The 21,681-nt window shown below is 39.0% G+C and overlaps 1 protein-coding gene across 1 annotated transcript; it reads left to right on the top strand.

The window, feature by feature from the left end:
* The first annotated feature begins 1,194 nt into the window (after nucleotides 1-1,194).
* On the top strand, nucleotides 1,195-20,886 carry ZNF449 (zinc finger protein 449). Its single transcript, XM_040999511.1, has 5 exons — nucleotides 1,195-1,236; nucleotides 3,652-4,093; nucleotides 5,698-5,902; nucleotides 19,660-19,773; nucleotides 19,955-20,886. The coding sequence occupies exons 2-5, from the start codon at nucleotides 3,740-3,742 to the stop codon at nucleotides 20,836-20,838; spliced, it is 1,557 nt and encodes a 518-aa protein (XP_040855445.1). The 5' UTR covers nucleotides 1,195-1,236; nucleotides 3,652-3,739; the 3' UTR covers nucleotides 20,839-20,886.
* The last annotated feature ends 795 nt before the right edge of the window (nucleotides 20,887-21,681 follow it).

The following is a 21,681-nucleotide window of genomic DNA, read 5'->3' as shown; positions in this document are numbered from 1 at the left end:
ATTCTTGCCTATTACTCAGAATGCATTCTAAATATAGACAAAAATACTAATCACACACAGTTAAAAAGTTTACTTGATTTTTAAAGATTTATTTTTATTTTTATTGGAAAGTCACATATACAGAGAGAAGAGACAGAGAGGAAGATCTCCCACCCACGGATTCACTCCCCAACTGGCCACAACGGCCAGATCTGCACAAATCCGAAGCCAGAAGACAGGAGCTTCGTCCAGGTCTCCCACGCGGGTGCAGGGTCCCAAGGCTTTGGGCCGTCCGCAACTGCTTTCTCAGGCCACAAGCAGGCAACTGGGTGGGAAATGGAGGCGAGGACTTCAGGCACTAAGCTACTGCGTCGGGCCCTAGATAATTGTCTAAATTATAAATTTAAAAAGGGAAATGCCTGTGTGCATCAGTATTGGTGCAAAAATTTGTCAAACTTTGTGTCATATCTTTGTTAAATAAATGGTTAAGAATGACATAGTATCATAGTTGTAATGATATGACTGCATTAAAAATTGTATCTATGGAATTGACATTTTTATTTGATTATTGTTTATAGCCCTTGCCTATATTCCTGCTGAAATATCATCCTTTTATCTTTTAATCTTTGAAGCCTCTATTTAGTAGAGCAGTAAACTTATGATTTTGATGTAATTTTAAAATGTCATCTCAAGAACAATAAATAAATAAATGGTTAAGTACAAAAATACCTACTTTATCATTCCTTCTTGCTTCATGGCTGCAGCACTAGTACTAACTGGGGCAGGAATTTATTCAATCAACTCATTATTTAAAATAAACAAAATGCAAATTCCTTGGCTTGTGACATCCAATATATCAGAGTGTCTTGGTAAGGCCAAAATATCTGAGCATTTTTAAGACACTCTAGCAAGAAATTGTCCCCAGGGGAGGGTTAAGAATCTTTGACCCGGCCATAATATAACTAACGGAGATTTCCAAATCGCTTTTATTACGCCAAGGCTGATCCACCACAAGTCCTCTCTTGGCTCCTGACCCCCTTCTCTGGGACCAAGCAATGCTTTGACCGGAAACGGGAGCATTTCCAAAACAGTTTGAATTCGGCAGAGGCCAGAGAGAATCCCAGCCCCTATCGCGTCAGCATCCACAATGCGGTGGGCGGCGCGAGACGTGCCGGGAGCTGTAGTCCGCAACGCGGTCCCGCGCCTGCGCCCTGTGCAGTAGCGAGAGAGCTCGGGAGAGCTGTGGGCGCTGAGCCGGTGAGTCTCGGGCGGCCAGAGGGCGTGGCCGTCCCTGGGGCGCGGGCGCGGGTAACGGGGCTCCCTTCACCGGCCCGAGCTGTGCCAGCTGGTGAATTGCAGCTGTGCCCCGGGCGGCGGGCGCCGGCGGCTCTCGGCGGGTGCCACGAGGAGCGAGGGGGCTGCGGGCCCCTCTCCGGGCAGGGTCTCCGTCGCTGCTCCTCGAGACCTGGCCAAGGCCTTCCCGTGAGACTGGGCGCACCCCTCGGGGTGGTGGGGTCGTGTTAGCTCAGAATCACTCGGGGACCTCGCCCGCGACGCCGGCTTCGAATTTTAAACCCGCTTTTAAGGTTCTTTACGGACGTGTCACTCCTGCTGTTCCCCAAGCCCTCTTCGGTACAAGGCTTTACTCATAGGGCCTGTGAGAGGGGGTTCATTACAGGGTGGCTTGGGAGATAAACCACTGGCCTTGTAGTTGAATGACCTTTTCATTGGAAAGGGCCCGTGGAAAGAAACGCGGAGTTTCCTCCTGGCTGGCGTGGAGGTGGGGGTGGGGGGGCAGGTTTTGGGTTAGTTGCAGGAGAGCCGGCCAGTTGTGAAACTGGAAGGAATTAATGGGTGGATCCGCAGCCAAAACCAGCAGTTCCTGGACATTCTCCGGGCGACGGTTAGAAGCCTAGGCTCCGGAAATAGAAGCTTCCTAGGAAGGAATCCTGGGCGGGAGTGAACGTTAGTTCAGCATTTCCTGTGTGCCAGGTTTGCAACTACTGCATTGCCATGCAGTTGCATTGGAACAGGACATTTTAAGAAGTAGCTGCCATGATTTTCCTAACATTCCAGGCGAGGTCCTGTGTGTCAGAGGATACACAGCTGGGCAGGTTATCAGACTTGAACTCATCTTCCTCTACAATTGGTCATGAAATGTGCTCAAGGGCCGTGTTGGGCGGCAGAGTGTGCAGTTTAATAGAAAGCTTGGGAGAATGGGAATCATGAGTATTTTTTTTTTGTCCGTAGTCGCCTTCAGGGGAAAGATACCAGCCTGCCTCAGCAAGTGCAGAGAGAGGAGCCACTGCGCAACAGCAGGTACAGGTGTGCGCATGTGCTTTGCACTTGCGATGATTTCACACATTTGATTGCAGGAGACTATGGTTTCTTATCTCTGCTTCATTTCTTTTCTGGCATGATCTATGTGATCTTGGACAAGTTATTCAATCTCCCTAAGCCTCAAACCTCAAATTCCCTATCAGGATTCAAGGGGTGATACTAGGACCCACAGGTAAAGGGAAATTGAACTAATATAAGAAGATGCTTAAAAATAGTACCTGGCTGGTGGTATAAGTGTCTTTCATTATGAGTGAAGAGTAAATTTGTCATGGCCTGGTCTGTGCAGTATGTTTTTATCATAGGAGAGCCTCTTGAAATACTATTGCAGAATGAGGAACTGCACATGCTTTATATGCAGACAAATGAAGACTTGGTGATTTTTCTAACCTTGCAAAGCATGAGTAAGCCTAAATTCATTGTAATTGAAAACTATAAAGGGATAGTTAAATGAGAACGCATTTGGTTCAATAGTTAAGATTCTCCTATCTGTATCAGTAGTGCATGCTTTTTCCGTTTCCTTGAGACACATACATTCACAATACAAGACAGCTAGAACTAGACCGGGAGTGGTTTAGGTGCCAGCAAATCTGTGTTTTATTTCTCAGTAGAGTTCTTAGATGTGCAACCATGAAAATCTGGACCAAGCAGTCCAAAAAAAGTTTCTTAAAGATTTATTTATTGTTTGAAAGGCAAAATGACAGCAGCACAGGAAGATGGAGAGAAAGGCATCAATCTGAAATCCAATGATTCACTTCCTAAATGCCCGCAATAGCCAGGGCTGGTTCAGGCCGAAGCCACGAACGCAGAGCTCCACCTAGATCTCCCACGTCCATGGCAGGGACCTAAGTATGCTGCTTTCCCAGGCATATTAGCAAGATGCTAGATCAGAACCAGAGTGACCAGGACTTGAACCAGTGCTTGAATATGGAACATGGGCATATGCGTATACAGATTTGCAATGGCAGCTTCCTGTTCTAAAAATAGAACTTTGAAGTGATACCTGTTCACCATTTGCAATTTGCTTGTATGACTATGAAACTAAGTTTTCAATTAAGCCTGAATTGTGACATGGGATGTTTTGATGTAATTTTAAACAGCATAATTTTAGATGGTTTATGGATGAGCTTTGATATGTAAAACTTTGAAATCATGTTTTAAAAATACCACTGTATGTATATTTTCTCTGGAAATAAGTCTGTAACTTGTTAGATTAACAAAAGCATCAGAAAGATTATGAATTGCTCATATGTGATTGATAAAAATACATAAGTTAAGGATATCAAGTATGCCTTTTTATAAAGTCTGCTATTTCCCATTTTTCCCTGTCCTCAGCTGCAGGTGACTCCCACGAGGATTACAGAAAGAAATTATAAGCTGAGACCTCAGGCAAAGATCAACAGTAAACTTCTGGAAAGTGAGAATGGCTGTGGCCCTGGGCTGTGCAATCCAGGCGTCCTTGAATCAGGGCTCTGTGCTTCAGGAGTACGACACTGACTGTGAGGTCTTCCGGCAACGCTTCAGGCAGTTCCAGTATAGAGAAGCAGCCGGGCCTCACGAAGCTTTCAACAAACTCTGGGAGCTTTGCTGTCAATGGCTAAAGCCAAAAATGCGTTCTAAGGAACAAATCCTGGAATTGCTTGTGTTGGAGCAGTTTCTAACTATTTTGCCTACGGAGATAGAGACCTGGGTGAGGGAGCACTGCCCCGAGAATAGAGAAAGAGTTGTGTCACTAATAGAAGAGTTACAGAGAGAACTTGATGTACCAGAGCCACAGGTGAGAAAAGAGTGGGGGATCTTTCTTCTTGGGCCAAACAAAGTGGTCAAGGGAACAGAGTAGGGCAGACTTTTAGTGTTTGTCTTTACCCAGCCCCCAGATATGTTCATAGTCCTTTTCCTTTCTCTCTCTTGCTGGAATCAGCATGTCACTCTCTTGCTGGAATCAGCATGTCACTCACTCACCATACTATCAGGCCCAACCCCTTTGTAGAACACATGCTGAGTAATGTCCTCTTTAGTAGCTTCAAGAAATCTGTAGACTTCTACCCAGCTACCTACTTCCTAATTGCATACCTGCACCAACCTGAATTATGTTATTGCTCAGTGGCCTGTGCACTGAATCGGAACAGTGTCTGTTTGTAAGCATCCTAATAGCTGACAGTGGCCTTTCCTGTTCAAGGTTAGTTTTTAAAAAGTGAGAGAAATGACCTGCAAAGCCTTATGTGTTTACCCTGTGATTATGTACAGAAAAAGGTTGGGGACCCTGAATCATGCATGTATATTCGAGAGGGAACTAAGGCAAAGGGAATGTAGTTGGGATATGAATTAATACACACTTCTGCAAATATGTGATTGGACTCAACTATCACAGGAGAAATCCTGAAAGTTTTCTGTGGTCTGAATTTGTGTTTATAGCCACCGCACCTGCATGGCCAGTCATTCTGACTGCCCTGCTCCAAAACTGTGAGCGGTGTACCCGCTCTTCATCTGATTTTCCAAAGGGGCAAAAAAGTCTGGGTACAAGCGAGCTGTAAGCTGTGAAATGTTCCTTTAATTGTCCTAGTGCCACATTGCTTGAAAATTCAAGTCATGCTTCAATTGCTAGAACTAGCCCATCTTTATCTTATCAGTAGGTTGCATTCTTGGGAGGTTCTCTTTGCCTCCATGAGTATTTGAAGGGGACATTTCACAATTTGTAGGGACCTGCAACAATGCTGCATTGTGGAAGATACTTGCATCTCTGGTACAGTATATTCTTATTCCTATAACCTGCCAGTATATCCACAATGCCATGGGTCTTGGAGCACTTCGCTCTGTTCAGAATACCTGGTCGCATAAGGCCTAGGAGGTAAAAAAAAAAAAAGAAAAGAAAAAAAGAAAAGAAAAAAAAAAGAAAAAAGGGCCCTCAGCTTCGGGAAAAGCTGGTCTTGCAGAGAACAGAGGTTCTGCGGGAGTTATTACCTTCTGTGCAGACAGCTGGTCTGAATGGGAGCCAGCAGAGGAGTTAAGGGTTTATTTCTGCCTTGTCAGTTTTGTTTTCTGAAGTTTTTATCTTCACATGGGCTAGACCTGGATTTTCCACTATAGAAGCCACTGGTTTTGGAGGCATACAAACATACAGCACATGCAGAAGATATAGTAAGAAAGAAAATATAGTGGGTAAAATATCTCACTAATAATTGCTTATGTTAATTACTTGCTGAAATCTTAATACTTTGCATTGGATTAGGTAAGACACTAAGGTTGACTTTGTGTATTCTTTAAATTGTACTCATGTAACCACTGGGTAATATAAAATAATGTATAGCTCACATTAAATTTCTGCTGGTCTTAAGTTTCTGATTGCTATAAATGAGAGAATGATGGATTTGTGTCTCACAGGTGGACATGCAGGACATGCTTTTGGAAGAACTGACACCAGTGGGAATGGAACCTATGCCGCCAAATGTGCACCTAGAATCGCCTGAGCTCCAGGTCATGGCACCTGTCCAGGAGGCCTCAGTGACAGAGCCCTGGATCACACAGGCAGGACCTCAAGAGCTGAACTATGGTGCTGCTGAAGAATGCCAGCCCTTTCTGGACCCTGGTAAGGCAAGAATTTCCTATCATTTCTTTTGTTTCTGTTTTTAAAGAAAAGTCTTTTTGTTTATTTGTCTAAAGTGAACAGATTTCACATATTTCACAATGCAAATGTAGCAGCACAGTGATACTTCTCACACTGCCCTCCACATAACCCACATAGCCTCACCCCCCACCAAAGACTTCTCTTTCCTTATATCTGTTTGTTTTTCTAACTTTTACAGTAGCATATTTTCATTTCACTTCACAATCACAGGCTAGATATTCCATTAGGTAAACATATCAACATATAGCAGGTAGATGATTAAATGTAAAGAAAAGTAGAACCCTGCTATTCCTCATGAGTATAGACATATATGGCTTTTCTTCACAGCTTGTTATTGTAATGTATCGATTTATGTATGTTGAACCATCCCTCCATAGCAGGAATAAATCCCACTCGGTCTGAGCAAATAATCTGTCTGATGTGTTGTTGGATTTGATTACCTACAGTTTTGTGGAGGATTTTTAGATCTATGTTCATCAGGGATAATGGTCTCTTTTCTCTTTTTATTCTTTTTGTGGTTTGGGATTCAAAGTGATGCTGCCCTCATAGAAAGAGTTAGGGAGGATTCCCTTTCAGTTTTTTTGACTAGTTTGAGATGAACTGTAATTGGATCTTGAAAAGTTTACTATAATTCAGCAATGAAGCTATCAGATCCTGGGTTTTACTTTGTTGGGAGTGTCTTTAGTACTGATTCAATCTCCAACTTGGTTATTGGTCTGTTTAGGTTTTCTGTCATCCTGACTCAACTTAGGTAGATTGTATGTTCGTAAATCTGTCCATTTCTTCTGCATTTTCCAATTTGATGGCATGTAGCTTTCTGTTGTGATTCCTGATGAATCTTTGTATATCTGTGGTGACTGTTGTTTTATCCCTCCTTTCCTTTTGTGATTTTTATTAATTTTGGTTTTCCTCCTTTTTTTCTGGTTAATTTGGGCAATGGTCGATCAATTTTGTTTATTTTTCCAAAAAGCCAGTTTTTCAATTCACTGATTTTTTTATATATATGTTTTTGTTTCAACATGTGTATTTCTTCTCTTCTGTAATTATTTCCTTCTTCCTACTAACTTTGGGTTTGGTTTTGCTTTTTCTAGGTCCTTGAGATGCCTTGATTGGTTATTTATTTGATGCCTTTCTTGCATCTGGTTTTTTTTTCCTAAAGGATTTATTTATTTTTCTCTAGAAAGGCAGATATATAGAGAGAAGGAGACAGAGAAACATCTTCCATCTATTGGTACACTTCCCCTGTGGCTACAATGGTCAAAACTGAGCTGATCCTAAACCAGGATCCAGGAGCTTCTTCTGGGTCTCTTTATGTGGGTGCAGGGTACTAATGACTTAGGCCATCCTCCACTACTTTCCCACACCATAAGCAGCAAGCTGGATCAGAAGCAGAGCAGCTGGGACATGAACTGGCACCCATACGGGATGCCCACGCTAAAGGACAGAGGATTAGCCTACTGTGTCACTGCATGTGCCCCACTAGGAGATTTTCTACTTTCACAGTCTCTATTTCTGTGTGTAGCATATCTTTATTATCATTTACAGGGTTGGGTGGGTGGTGGCAAATTCTTTAAATTTCTGTTTGTTTTGCAATGTCTTAGATTCTGTTTTTTGTGTAAATAAGAGATTTGCTAGGATGATCTTGAGTTGTTTTCTTTTCTTTAGGACGTGGGCTGTGTCTCTATTTTCTTCTAGCCTGTAGGGTTTGATAAAAAATCAGCTATTAGTCTAATTAGGGACCTTCTGAAGGTAAACAGGAGTTTCTCTCATACACTTTTTTATTATTTCCTATTTCTGATCCTGCCTAATAGGAGTTCTTTGTGCTTCCTGCACATGGGTGTCCCTTTCTTTCTCCATGTGAGGAAAGTTGTCTACTATTTTGCTGAATAGGCCTTCTAGTTCATTCTTTATTCACGTTCAGAAATTCCTGACATATAAATGTTTGGTTATCTGATAATAACCCGTAAATCTTGAACACTGCTTTTCAAAAATCTTTGTGCCAAAATGAACTTACCTTTTAATTCTGTTTTCCTTAAACTTTTTGAGTTCCTATATAGGATATTGTTATTTATGTTCCAATGTTTGTATCACCTACATTTCAAAGTTTGTTAGCACATACTAAAAAATCTTTACTTGTTTATATGCTTTATGCCTGAAGAAAATAGTAAAACATAGCTAGTATTACTTAATTGCAATTCTGTCTACTTTTAAATTCTTATTGTTAATTTGCTCTTTTTTCAACATTGTAGGTAACTAAAAAATATCACCAATATTTATCTTGGATTAATATTTTATGCTCTGAAACAAATAGAAATTAACTGAATTTTTAAAAGGTAGATAGATTTATTAATGAATCAAGTATAAAATATAAATTTGGAGGGAAGGAAATGAACCCTACTGTCATAATTGTTTAAAGTAATATAAAATGCTTTGCAAAATAATGTAAATCTTGGTGTTCTTCATGTTAGCTTAACCTTTTAAAGTTTTTATTTTTTCTAATTAAAACATCTTTGGTTTACGGAGATACTTCTCAAAATTCCTGGAAACGTGTATAATGGAAAAAGTATGCGTTTTGTAATTTATATTTATTCAGTTTGTAACACCAAACAATTTCCCATCAGGTAATATCTAACTCATTACTATAGAAATGGCTTTCTTGGTGCAGCAGAGACTTCATGATATAATCTCTGTTGATGGGGCTCAGTACATGTCATTCCTGAGCATAGGATAGGGGGTGGTAGTCTCAATGAAGCACCTTCTTTGTTAAGCAGCAATTGCTCTTTTGTTTGTAGTGAATCAGGTAATAAATTGCCCCTAAAACTTAACAGCTTAAAGTCGTTAGGAATTTGGGAGTTCTGGGTGTTTCTGGCTCAACAGTTTTTCTCATAGTTGCTGTCAAGATGTCACCTGTAGCTAGCAAGAACCTTCAGTTCCTTGCCTAAGGGAACTTTACCATAGGCTGCTTGTTTGTTCTCCTGATAGATCAGCAGGCTTGCCCTGTAGGCCAAAACTTACTCAAGGGGAAAGCAAGGAGCTTGCTGCAATGCTGTCTTTTTTTTTTTTTAATTGAAAGGCAGATTTACAGAGAGAAGGAGAGACACAAAGAAAGATATCTTCCATCCACTAGTTCACTTCCCAAATGGCCACAACTGCCAGAGCCGAGCCAATCTAAAACCAAGAGTAAGGAACCAGGAATTTCTTTCAAGTCTTCCACCTTGGTTAGAGTGGCCCAAGGACTTGAGCAATCCTGTGCTGCCTTCCTAGACCATAATCAGGGAGCTGGATTTGAAATGAAACCAGCCAGAATATGAGCTGCACCCATATGGAATGCTAGTGCTTGAAGCCTGTTAATCCACTGCACCAGCCCCACAACAGTACTTCAGTAACTGGGTCACACACCATCGTTTCTGTGGTAGTCTATAATTGGAAGAAAATTGCTAAGTCCAATTCACACCCCAGGGGAGAGAAAATAAATATCCACCTGTCAAAAGGAAGAATATCAATAAATTTGGGAACATGTTTTCAATTATGCAACCTGTGCTTCCATGGCCCTGCTGGGTTTTTTTTTGTTTGTTTGTTTGTTTGTTTTTAGATTGTTTTATTTAATTGAAAGGCAGTGTTAGAGAGCAAGAAAGAAGCTGAAACAGAGACAGAGAGAAGTCTTCTATCCACTGGTTTACTCCCCAAATGGCTGTGACACCTGGGGCTGATCCAGGATGAAGCCAAGAGCCTGACACTCTATCCTGGTCTCCCCTATGGCTCTAAGAGGCCCAAGTATCTGAGCCAGCATCAGCTGCTTTTCCAGATACATTAGCAAGGAACTGTGTCAGAAATGGAGCAGCTGGGCCTGGCGTGGTGGCCTAGTGCCTAAAGTCCTCGCCTTGAACACATCAGGATCCCATATGAGCACCAGTTCTAATCCCAGCAGCTCCACTTTCCCATCCAGCTCCCTGCTTGTGGCCTGGGAAAGCAGTCAAGCACAGCCCAAAGCCTTGGGACCCTGCACCCATGTGGGAGACGTTGAGGGGATTCCTGGCTCCTGCCTTCTGATCGGCACAGCACCGGCCATTGTGGCTACTTTGGGAGTGAATCATCAGACGGAAGATCTTTCCCTGTCTCTCCTCATCTCTGTATATCTGACATTTCAATAAAAAATAAATAAATCTTTAAAAAAGAAGGAAATAGAGCAGCTGGGACTTAAACTCGTATTCATATAGCATGCTGGCATTGCAGCCAGTTGCCTAGCCAGTGTACCACAATGCTGGGAGGAAAGGGAAGCCTTTTGGAGATGGCATTAGGAGTATAATGCTGGGGATGAGGACCCACAGTGAAAGTACCCAAGCCGGGCCCGGCGCGGTGGCGCAAGTGGTTAAAGGTCCTCGCCTTGCACGCCCGGGATCCCATATGGGCGCCGGTTCTAATCCCGGCAGCCCCGCTTCCCTTCCAGCTCCCTGCCTGTGGCCTGGGAAAGCAGTCGAGGAAGGCCCAAAGCCTTGGGACCCTGCACCCATGTGGGAGACCCGGAGGAGGCTCCTGGCTTCGGATTGGCATAGTATCGACCCGTTGCGCTCACTTGGGGAGTGAATCATGGGACGGAAGATCTTCCTCTCTGTCTCTCCTCTCTGTATATCTGCCTTTCCAATAAAAAAAATAATAATAATAAAAAAAAAAAAAGAAAGTACCCAAGCCTTCTTGTTTGCTGCTGTACAGAAAATAGTAACCCAAAATGGAGATCAAACAAGATGTGCATGAGACACACCCGCCTGACATTTTGACTAAGTTAAAGTTTCCTTTTATCTCAAGGATCAGGGCTCTGGATCTGGTTTCAAAGCACCATTTAGTGAAAAATGCAACCTGACGGCTTCAGTTGGGGAGTGAATCAGCAGATGGGAGATCTTCCTCTCTGTCCTCCTCCTCTCTGTATATCTGACTTTGCAATTGAAAAAAAAAAAAAAACTTTCAAGTTATGCTCTGTCGGACAGGAATAGCCATATAGATAGTTCCTGTGATTCCCAAAATTCTTTTTCCTGACTTTTATATTAATATCTTCTGGACCCCCATGATTTTCTGCTACCCTAATGCTTTGTTTCTTGATCGCTTCCTGCCTTCAGTTTCCTCTCAACTTTCCTTGGTAGATTTCTTTGATCTTTTATCCCTCAATTTTACTTTTTAACCTGTACCACATGCCACTCTTATTTTTCAAATCAAAACATCTTATTTTTATAATCTTGAAATATAAAGTAATTTATTTGAAATTAGTTCCTTGGATTTACTATAATGTAATTAAAATTTGATTCACGGGGAGGGGGGACCTGCATTGTGGCACAGCAAATAAAACAGCTGCCTGCAATGTTGCCTTCCCATTTGAGTGCTAGTTCAAGTCACAGGCACCCCCTTCTAATCCAGCTCCCCACTAATGTGCCTGGGAAAGCAGGGGGTGATGGTCCAAGAATGCAGGTCCCTGTTGCCCACGTGGGAGACCCAGATGAAATTCCTTGCTCCTGACTTCTGCCTGGCATGGCCCCTGCTGTTGCAACCATTTGGGAATGAACTGGAAAATGGAAAATATTTCTCACTTTGGCTTTCAAATGAATCTTTAAAATTAACAAAAAATTTCTTTCTGAGCAACTTGAATCATTCTGGTTTGCTAATATTATCTAATGATGTTAACATTTAAACATTTTCATACATTTGGATCTTTTTGACAGCTTTAATGAAATATAATTCACATATCATGCATTATCACTAATTTAGATGCATAATTCAATGTTTTTGGTAAATTCAAAGATGTATAACTAACCATGGTCAATTTTAGAACATTTTCATCACCGCAACAAGAAACTATACCTTTTAGCTGCCAGCACTTATACCCCCATTCTTCCCATCCCAAGCAACTGGTGATCAATTTTCTTTCTATATATTTACCTCTCCTGGACAGTACATATAAATGGAACCATAAATATGTGAGCCTTTGTGAACAATTTTTTTAACTTACTGTCATGTTTTCAAGGGTAACCTGTACTATAACATGCATCAGTATTTTATCCCTTGATATGATTGAATAATCCACCATGAGATTGTGCTATGCTTTGTTTATTTATCATTTGCTGAGCAAATTCTTTCCGCCTGGCAATATCATCAGTGATGCTGCTATAAAAATTTAGGTGCAAGTATTTTCATGGACATATATTTTCATTTCTCTTGAGAATATACTTAAGAGATACTCAGTGTAACTGCTGGGCACACTGATACCTCTGTTTAAACTTCTGAGGGGCTTCCATGCTTTCCAAAATGATTGCAATCTTTTGTACTTCCACCCGAAATCAGGATTCTGATTTCTCCACATACTGGACAATATTGATTATTATTTGGACATTTTTATTCTGTCTGTCCTAGGTGTGAAGGAGGTAGCTCATCCTGTTCCCTATTTGGATTTATTGAAATACTCATAATGTGAAACATCTTTTCATGTGCTAATTGGTCATGTGTCTATTTTCATTATATTCCATTCCCTTACTCATTTTAATTGAATTATTTATTTCTCATTGTCGAATTGTATGTGTTCTGTATAATGTAGGTAAATCTTCTGTGTTAGATGATTTGCATTTCACAAAAGTCTCTTAAAAACACGTTATGTTTTTTACCATTATGGATCTTTTCATTTCCTTGATAGTATCCTTTATGGCACAAGTTTTAAAATTGATGAAGCTAAATTTAGCTGTTTGTCAATGTTGTCTGTGCTTTTGATATGTAATCAACTAATGTTCAATCCAAGTTATCAGAAATTTCCTCCTATATTTTTTCTAAGAGTCTAGATTTTACATTAATAATTTTGATCTATTTCTCATTAACTTTTCTGATGTAGAAGGTAGGAATCCAAAGTGTTAATACCAGATCCAACTAATATAATGCGTTGTTACAGCATGATTTGTTCTCTTCACATAGACTGTAACTCTTGTCAAAAGTCAGTTGACTACATGTACATGGATATTTTTGGACTGTCACTCCTATTGATGTATATATCTATTCTTATAGAACTACTATACTGTCTTGCTTTGAAATAAATTTTGGAATCTTAACTCTTATAATTTTATATCTTGGTATCTTGGGTATGTGACCATTTCATATAATATTTCAAGCCAGTTTATCAGTTTCTTTAAGGAGATAGATTGGGATAATGATAGCAGATACATTAAGTCTGTGAATCTGTTTGTTCAGTATTGTCATAATAGAAATTTTCGATTTTGTGATGAGATGTTTTTCCATTTATTTAGATTTTTTTTGATTTCTTACATTAGTGTTTGTAGTTCTCAAAATATAAATTTTGCAGTGATTTTGAGATTTTTAAAAATATTTAATTTTGTTAATATTATTAATATAATTATACTCGTAACTTCATTTTCAGATTGTTCATTGGAAGCATGTAGAATTACAGTTGAGTTTTGTTTGTCAGTCTTGTAGACTACAAACTCACTGAACTTGTTTTTTTGTTGTGATTGTTTCATATACTACAGATGACTTCTGTGAAGAGTCAGCATTACTTCCTGTGCTCCAAGTTCAATGCTCAATACCTTTTGTTTGTTTTGTCTCAATTTTCTGGTGCAATATTGAATAAAGGTGTCTAATTTGTTTTGCTTTTGAGCTCAGAGAAAAATGTATTTAGTCTTTCACCAATAATTATGTTGCTAACTGTGGATTTTTATTATTTTCTTTTATCAGGATGAGGAAGTTCCATTTTATTGCTAGTTTGAGTGGGTTTTGTTTTGTTTTGTTTTGTTTCACACAAAACAAGGGTGGATTTTGGTTAAATTTTCTGCATCTTTTGATATGATAATGCAGTTCTTACTTGCCATTTTATTGTAATGGGATAGTACACCATAATTTATGAGTAGTAAACCTTCTTGCATACCTAATATATGAATCCTGGTGTATGTTTTTGAATATTTTAGTGTACTTGCTACTATTTTAAGGTTTTTGCTTACATATTAATAAGAAATATTGGTCTTAGTTTCCCTTTCTTTTACTCTCTTTGTGTGGTTTTGCTACCATGGTAATAACTACCTCATAGAATGATTGGGAAGTCTTTTCCCCAGTAGTGTTTAAATTCGTGAAGAATTGTGATTTTCTCTTGCATCACTTATCCTATAGATATACTATTTAAGAAATTGTTATGTTTTCCAAGATCATAAAGATTACTACATATACTGCTATCTAAGAATTTTATGGCTGTATTACTAATGTTGGAATCATCGATCCACTTGAATTGATTTTTGTATGTGGTATGACATAGGGGACCGATGTCAATGATTTGCATGTTGATACCTAGTTGTATGAGGATCCTTTGTTATAATAATAATCATTCCCCATCAGATTTTCTTGACACCTTTATTAAAAATCTATTAACTACAAATGTAAAGACTTATTTCTGGAACTTCAATTCTCTTCTGTTTTTTGTATCTTTCTTTCATTATGCCAGAAAAGTAAGTTGCAGAGTCTTTAGTTTCTTCTTACTGCAAGAAGATATGATTTAGAATCAGTGTTAATTGCTTAAATGTATGACAGAATTCAGCAGTCAAGCTTTGGTGTTTCTTTTTGGGATGTGTTTTTATTGCCATTTAAATTATTTTACTTGTTTGAGGTCTATCCTATACTTTCTGTTTATTCTAAAAAAAAAAAAAAAAAAAAGATTTATGGGCCCCAGCATGGTAAAGTCTTTGCCTTGCGTATGTTGGGATCCCATACGGGCACCAGTTCATATCCTGGCTCCTCCATTTCCCTTCCAACTACCTGCTGTGGCCTGGGAAAGCAGTTGAGGATGACCCAAAGCCTTGGGACCCTGCACCCACATGGAAGACCCAGAAGAGGCTGCTGGCTCCTGGCTTTAGATCGGCTCAGCTCCGGCTGTTGCAGCCATTTGGGGAGTGAACCAGAAGATAGAAGATCTTTTTTTCTGACTTTCCAATAAGTAAAAAATAAACCTTTTTAAAAAGATTTATTTTTATTGGAAAGCCAGAGTTAAAGAGAACATGAGAGAGAAAGAGAGAATCTCCCATTCCCTGGTTCATTCTGCAAATGGTCAGTGTCTTTCACATGAGTAGCAGAGGCCCAAACATTTGGGCCGTCTTCTGCTTTTTCCAGGCCATTATCAAGGAACTAGATGGGAAGTGAAGCAGCTGGGACATGGGCCAGTGTCCATTTGGGATGGCAACATCACAGGTGGTGGCTTTGCCTGCTGTGTCACAGTGCTAGCCACTCTCCCTATGTTTCTACTAGTAATTTCCTAGTTTCAAATCTTATGTTTAGATCTCTGATCCATTTTTAGTTGATTTCTGTATCAGGTGAAATGTAGAAGTCTTATTTCAAACTTTAGCATATGGAAATCCAGTTTTCTCAGCAACATTTATTAAAGAGGCTGTTATTTTTCCAGAGAGTGTTTTTAGCACCTTTATCAAGATAAATTTGCAACAAATGCATGGATATATGTCTGGTATTTCTGTTCTGTTCCATTGGAGTATGTGTCCATTTTTATGGTTACAACACTGCATTTCACCACTCTGTCAAGGAAGAACCAACAACAGTTCTTTCTTCCAAAAAACCAAAAGGGGAAGATCGCTGCCAAACTCATTTTACAAAGCAGTGTTACCTCACTTCCAAAACCATACAAAGACACAACAGCAAAACTATAGGCCAATATCCCTGATTAACACTGATGCAAAAACTCTCAAGAAAACAGAATCAGCAACTCATCAAAAACATCATGCACCCTCACCAAGTGGACTTTTTCCCAGGAGGGGCAGAGATGTTTTGATATATGCAAATCAGTAAACATTGTATGCATTGTATCAGCATACTGAAGGCTAAAACATTTCAGTCTTCTTAAAAATATAAAAAAGGCATTTGTAAAATGGAAAATCCCTTCATCATTAAAAAAAAAAAAAAAACTTGAGCAAATCAAATACAGAAGAAATATACCTAAGCACAATAAAGGCTCTAGTTGACAAGCTCACAGCAAACATTAAATTGAGAAAAGCTGAAATCATTTCCACTGACTCTGGAACTAAATAAGGATGTGAATTCTTGTCATTCTTAGTATAGTTCAGATAGTGTTATCCAGCGCCATTAAGCAAAAGGAAGAAATTAAAAGCATATAAATGGGAGGAAATTAAATTATTCTTGATTGAAGATGACATAATTCTATTAAGAACCATTAGGACTCCACCAAGAGACTATTAAAACTGATAGGTGAATTTAGAAAGGTTGCAGGATAACAAAATTAACACAAAAAAATAATTGGTTTTTTTATATACCAAAAACAGGCTCACTAATGCAGAACTTACAAGAACAATCCTACCCAGTATAACTACACAAAACAACGGAATACCTTGAGATAAACTTTACCATGGATGTGAAAAATCTAGACAGCATTAATTATAAAACACTAAAGTGTAAACACATTCCACGTTCATTGATTGGAAGTTCATGGATTACTATTATTAAAATGTCCATGCTACCAAAAGCAATTTACAGGCTCATTGAAATCCTCATCAAAATGCTAATGTCATTCTTTACAGAATTAGGGGGAAAGTCTCAAAATTTATATGGAAAAACAAAAGACCCTGAAATAGCCAAAGCAATCTTGAATAAGAACAAAACTAGAAGTATTGCAATACCAGATTTCAAGTCATGATTCTATAACCAAAACAGCATTGTTCCACTATCTAAAAATATTTCTAATTTCAGTTTTTATTTCTTCTTTGGTTGGTTAGGAATGTGTTATTCAATGTCCACATTATTCATGAGATTCCCAAATTTCTTTGTTATTACTTCTAATGTTCTATTTTAGTGGGACACTTTACTTTGCAATTATTGTTTTATATTCAGAACATTTGTTCTATGATGTTGCACTATATGTGTCCTGGAGAATTTTCTATGTGCACTTGGGAAAAATGTGCATTCTGCTGTTGTTAGTGGAGTGGTCTGTGAATATCTATTTTATTTCATTGGTTTATATTATTTTCTATAACTTCTATTGTTGATCTTCTGTTTTGATTTTCTGTCCATTATGCAAGGGGTTGTTCAAATGTACACCTACTACTTTTGAATTGTCTCATTCCATTTCTGTTGGTTTTGTTGCATGTATTTTGGTATTCCATAATTAAGTATATTTGTGGTTATAATTATTGCATCTTGCTACTGTGTTGGTCCCTTTATCATTTAAAAATACCCTTTTTACCTATGATAACATTTTACATGCTGTCTTATGGTATCTGTTTTGTCCCTTTACTTTTATTCTGTAACTTAGAGTCTAAACGTGTCTTGGGGCCAGCGCCATAGCATAGCAGACTAAGCTTCTGCCTGTGTTGCTGACATCCTATGTGGGCACAGCACATGTCCCAACTGCTCTGCTTCTGATCCTGCTCTCTGCTTATGTCCTGGGAAGGCAGCGGAGGATAGCTCAAGTTTTTGGGTGCCTGCACCCACGTGGGAGACCCAGAGGGAGCTCCTGCTTCCTGGCTTTGGATCAGCTCACCTCTGGCCCTTGTGGCCATTTGGAGAATGGGTGGAAGATCTCTCTCTCTCTCTCTGCCTCTTTTTGTCTCTCTAAGTTTTCCTTTCAAATAAAATCTTTAAAAAGTGAAGTATGTCTTGTAGGTAGTATATAGTTGAAACATTGTCCAGTCCAATATTCTCTGCCTTTTCTTTAAGTTATTTAATCCATCTCCATGTAAGCCAATTTTTTTTTTTTGAGACAGAGATTAATCTCCCATCTTCTGGTTCACTCCTTAAAGTGGGAGTGTGAATGGAAACAGATTATGATCCTGGAATCTAGAGACTCAATACAGGCTTCCCATGTGGGGGGAGGGGGCAGAAACTCAGTCACTTGAAGCACAATTCCTGCTTTCCAGGATCCACATTAGCAAGTACCTGGGTTCAGGAGCTGGAGGCAGCTACTAAATCCAGCTGCTGAAGCAGGTACTCCAATGTGAGATGAAGATGCCCTAACCAGCAGCTTAACCGCTAAGCCAGAGGGCTGTCCTTAATCTTATTTATTAGATTTATATCTGCCCTTATAAATTTTCTGTATATATTATGTCTTTCTTATTCTGTTCCTTTTTTTCTGCTTTCTTTTGCATTAAGTAAATATTTCAAGTGTAATATTTTGCTTCAATGAATTTTAAATATTATGATGTTGTTTCATTAGTGACTGGTCTGGGATTTACATTGTGTATCTTAACCCACAATTGGTTTCAGAGTTATATTAACTTAATGCCATCAGGATATAAAAATATTGTCTCTACTCCCCCTCTTCCCCTTATTTGTGGTATTACTATCATGCATGATAAAGTGTCATAAACCCAGCAAAACATCATTATTATTACTTTATAAAATTGCAATAGTTTTAAAGAGAGTCTTTGAGAATTCTTTCTTTTGAAAGAAGAGTCTTTAAAAGTTGGTTCTCTTGAGAGAAGATAGGAAAACAACTATGTATGAAAGGCTTTGTTACATTAACATTATCATTTCTGTCTTTTTTCATTTGTTCCAAAGAATTTGGGTTGCCCACCAGGCTCATTTCTCTAGGCCAATGGAGTTTGCCCTTACACACCTTATTTATATTTTTATTGGCAAATATATTACATTTTTTATGTTATATGCACAGAAGACACTATCTACACAATTTTATTTAAATTGTCCTTTCAAATTGCATAATTGCCTCTACTTTTGCTGGGTCTTTTATTTTTTTTTAATGTGAGTTCAAATTAGCATCTGAGGATACTTGCATTCTAACTGAGAAAGTTCTACTAGTATTTCTTGTCAGTCAAAGCTCCTAGCAATACATTTTTCAGTTTATTCTCTCAGGAATATCTATTTCAAACTGCCTGGAAAAAAAAACAGCTTTTCTGGATAAAAGATTCTTGGTGCATGATTTTCATTTTTCCTTAAGCACTTTGGCTATGTTATGTTGCTATCTTCTTGCCTCCCTTGTTTCTGGTGAGAACTTTTTAAATATCATTGGTATTTCCCTATGAGTGATGAGTCACGCTTTTCTTGCTGTCTTTCAAGGTTTTATCCTTTCATGTAATTTTTAGAATCTGTGGGTCTCCTTGTGGTTATCCTACTTGGAACTCATTGAACTTCTGAAATGTATAAATTCACTTTTTTTCAGTACGTTTGGTGGAGTTTGAGGTCAGTATTTCTTCAGATATTTTTTTCTGGTCCCGCAAAACCAACTGTCACTGCAGAATGACTTAATCATGCCAATATGTTTATATATATATGATATATATAAAAACCATATATATAACATGTATATATACATAATATGTTATGTTAATAACATATTAACATAAGTAATGCCTAGCAACACACAAGCTCCAAAACAGCACTCAAAGAAATAACAAAAATCCCTGGGGATGACACCGGATTACAATAATATCCAAGTTAAATGTTCAATTCCCAACAAAAATTATGAGGAAGGCATGATGCCAGGAAAGTCTGATCCATAAATTGGAAAAACATAAAAGGCACAGGGGGAAACAATGTGTTTGTGAGAGTTGTTAGACTATGCATTGGTAAAGACTTTGTGACTGCAGACAAAATAAAAATAATTGGAAAGAAAGTTAATGTTAATACACCGTGTGTTCAAAAAATCAGCTTAAAATTTGGAAAAACCTGTGATAAGTCAAACTACAGTTCTTCTCTTTCTTTGTTGTGGCCAGAATATCCATTACCAAAGCTTGATGTGAACTTCCCATTGGAGCAAAGAGAAGAACCATGGGTTAAGGAACTAGAGGATTCCAAAGAAATGAAGCAATTGCTTGATTCTAAGATAGGTAAGTTATGGTTCATTGATATACTAGGGAACAAAGCAAAGAAGAATTAACCTTAATCAGTCTACAGTTTGGATTTTTGTTTAGCAACTGTTATATTCCTTCTTAATTGTTTACTATGACTCTTCATTTTCCCTTTCTCCATGGAGATAATAGCATCTGCAATTTCTGTTTTCTCTCCCAGGTTTTGAGATTGGGTTAGAAAACGAAGAAGATACTTCAAAACAGAAAAAACTGGAGAATATGTATCCATTTATTGTAACATTAGATGGGAATGCTCTCCAGGGTCCCATTTTGGAAAAAGAATATGAGCAGTTAGAAAATCAGTGGGAGCCCCCTCCAGAGGACTTACAGCCAGATTTAACCAAACTTGTAGATACTCAGAGCCCGACTACAGGAGAGGCAGCTGAGAGCTCCAACTTGGAAGAACCTCTCAACCCTAAATCACCTAAGAAAAAGACCCCAGGAGAGAAACCTCACCAATGCCCGCAGTGTGAAAAATGTTTTGCTCGGAAGTCACAGCTTACTGGGCATCAGAGAATTCATTCGGGAGAGGAACCTCACAAATGCCCTGAATGTGGGAAAAGATTCCTTCGTAGTTCAGACCTTTATCGACACCAACGGCTTCACACAGGGGAAAGACCCTATGAGTGTACTGTGTGTAAGAAGCGCTTTACTCGGCGCTCACATCTTATTGGGCACCAGAGAACCCATTCTGAAGAAGAAACGTACAAATGCCTTGAGTGCGGGAAAACTTTTTGTCATGGATCAAGTCTTAAAAGACATCTAAAAACCCACACAGGTGAAAAACCGCATAGATGCCCTAATTGTGGGAAAAGTTTTAGTCGACTGGCAGCACTTACTCTGCACCAGCAAACACACACTGAAGAAAGACCTTTCAAATGTAGTTACTGTGGGAAAAGCTTTAGACAGCGACCGAGCCTTGTCATCCATCTAAGAATTCATACTGGAGAGAAGCCATATAAGTGTAGTCATTGTTCAAAAAGCTTCAGGCAGCGAGCAGGCCTTATTATGCACCAAGTCACTCACTTTAAAGGACTTCTTTAAGAATTGATAAGGGAAACAGATGCTACAGATGTTAACACTAACTCAAAAAAGAGAAAATCTTAGCCTAGACTGTAGCATATTTGTCTTGCAAGAACCTCTTTGACCTTTATAGCAGGCTTTTTTTTTTTCTTTTGCTGTTTTTAAAATCCTATCTTCCAAGATATTTGAGTTTAAGAGTATCCACCTAGTCTTATAACTTTCCTATATTTTTATTTTTTCTGTCTAGAATCCTTATTTTTTTATTACAATGAAAAACCTTGTGTTCCAAGACAACCATATCACAGCTTTAGCATAAAGCCTATGACTGGTGAGAATCCTCAGTAACCATTTCTCTCGGACACCTCTGTTATAGCAGTACCATAATTTTTTTTTTTAAGATTTGTCTTATTTTTATTGGAAAGTCAGGAATACAAAGAGGAGGAGAGACAGAGAGGAAGATATTCCGTCCATTGATTCACTCCCCAAGTGACTGCAATGGGTGGAGCTGCACCGATCAGAATCCAGGAACCAGGAGCCTCTTCCAGGTCTCCCACGTGGATGCAGGGTCCCAAGACTTTGGACTGTCCTCGGCTGCTTTCCCAGGACACAAGGAGGGAGCTGGATGGAAAACGGAGCTGCCGGGATTTGAACCCAGGCCCATATGGGCTACTGGAGCGTGCAAGGTGAGGACTTTAGCCACTAGGCTACCATGCCGGGCCCAGCAGTGCCATAATTGTTCTGTATCTTAGTAAAGTTAGTTGTATTAGATGAGATCTTTAAGTGTACCTGATGTGACAAAAGGGAGACCTTGAACTTTGTCAAACAGGAAAAGTGTGTCAGGAACACAAGGATGAAGGATGTATG

Source organism: Ochotona curzoniae, unplaced genomic scaffold, assembly GCF_017591425.1.
Source record: "Ochotona curzoniae isolate NIBS_2020 unplaced genomic scaffold, NIBS_Ocur_1.0 scaffold_1852, whole genome shotgun sequence".
Lineage (NCBI taxonomy): Eukaryota > Metazoa > Chordata > Mammalia > Lagomorpha > Ochotonidae > Ochotona > Ochotona curzoniae.
Note: the sequence above shows the minus strand (reverse complement) of the source record. Positions and strands in the feature narration are given on the sequence as shown.

What these genes read in the sequence shown, in the direction of transcription:
- ZNF449 (XM_040999511.1), top strand. Translation starts at nt 3,740, where the DNA reads ATGGCTGTGGCCCTGGGCTGTGCAATCCAGGCGTCCTTGAATCAGGGC. An exon ending in CCAGCCCTTTCTGGACCCTG is followed by an intron (nt 5,903 to 19,659) that starts GTAAGGCAAGAA and finishes TGTTGTGGCCAG; the next exon opens with AATATCCATTACCAAAGCTT. An exon ending in ATTGCTTGATTCTAAGATAG is followed by an intron (nt 19,774 to 19,954) that starts GTAAGTTATGGT and finishes TTTCTCTCCCAG; the next exon opens with GTTTTGAGATTGGGTTAGAA.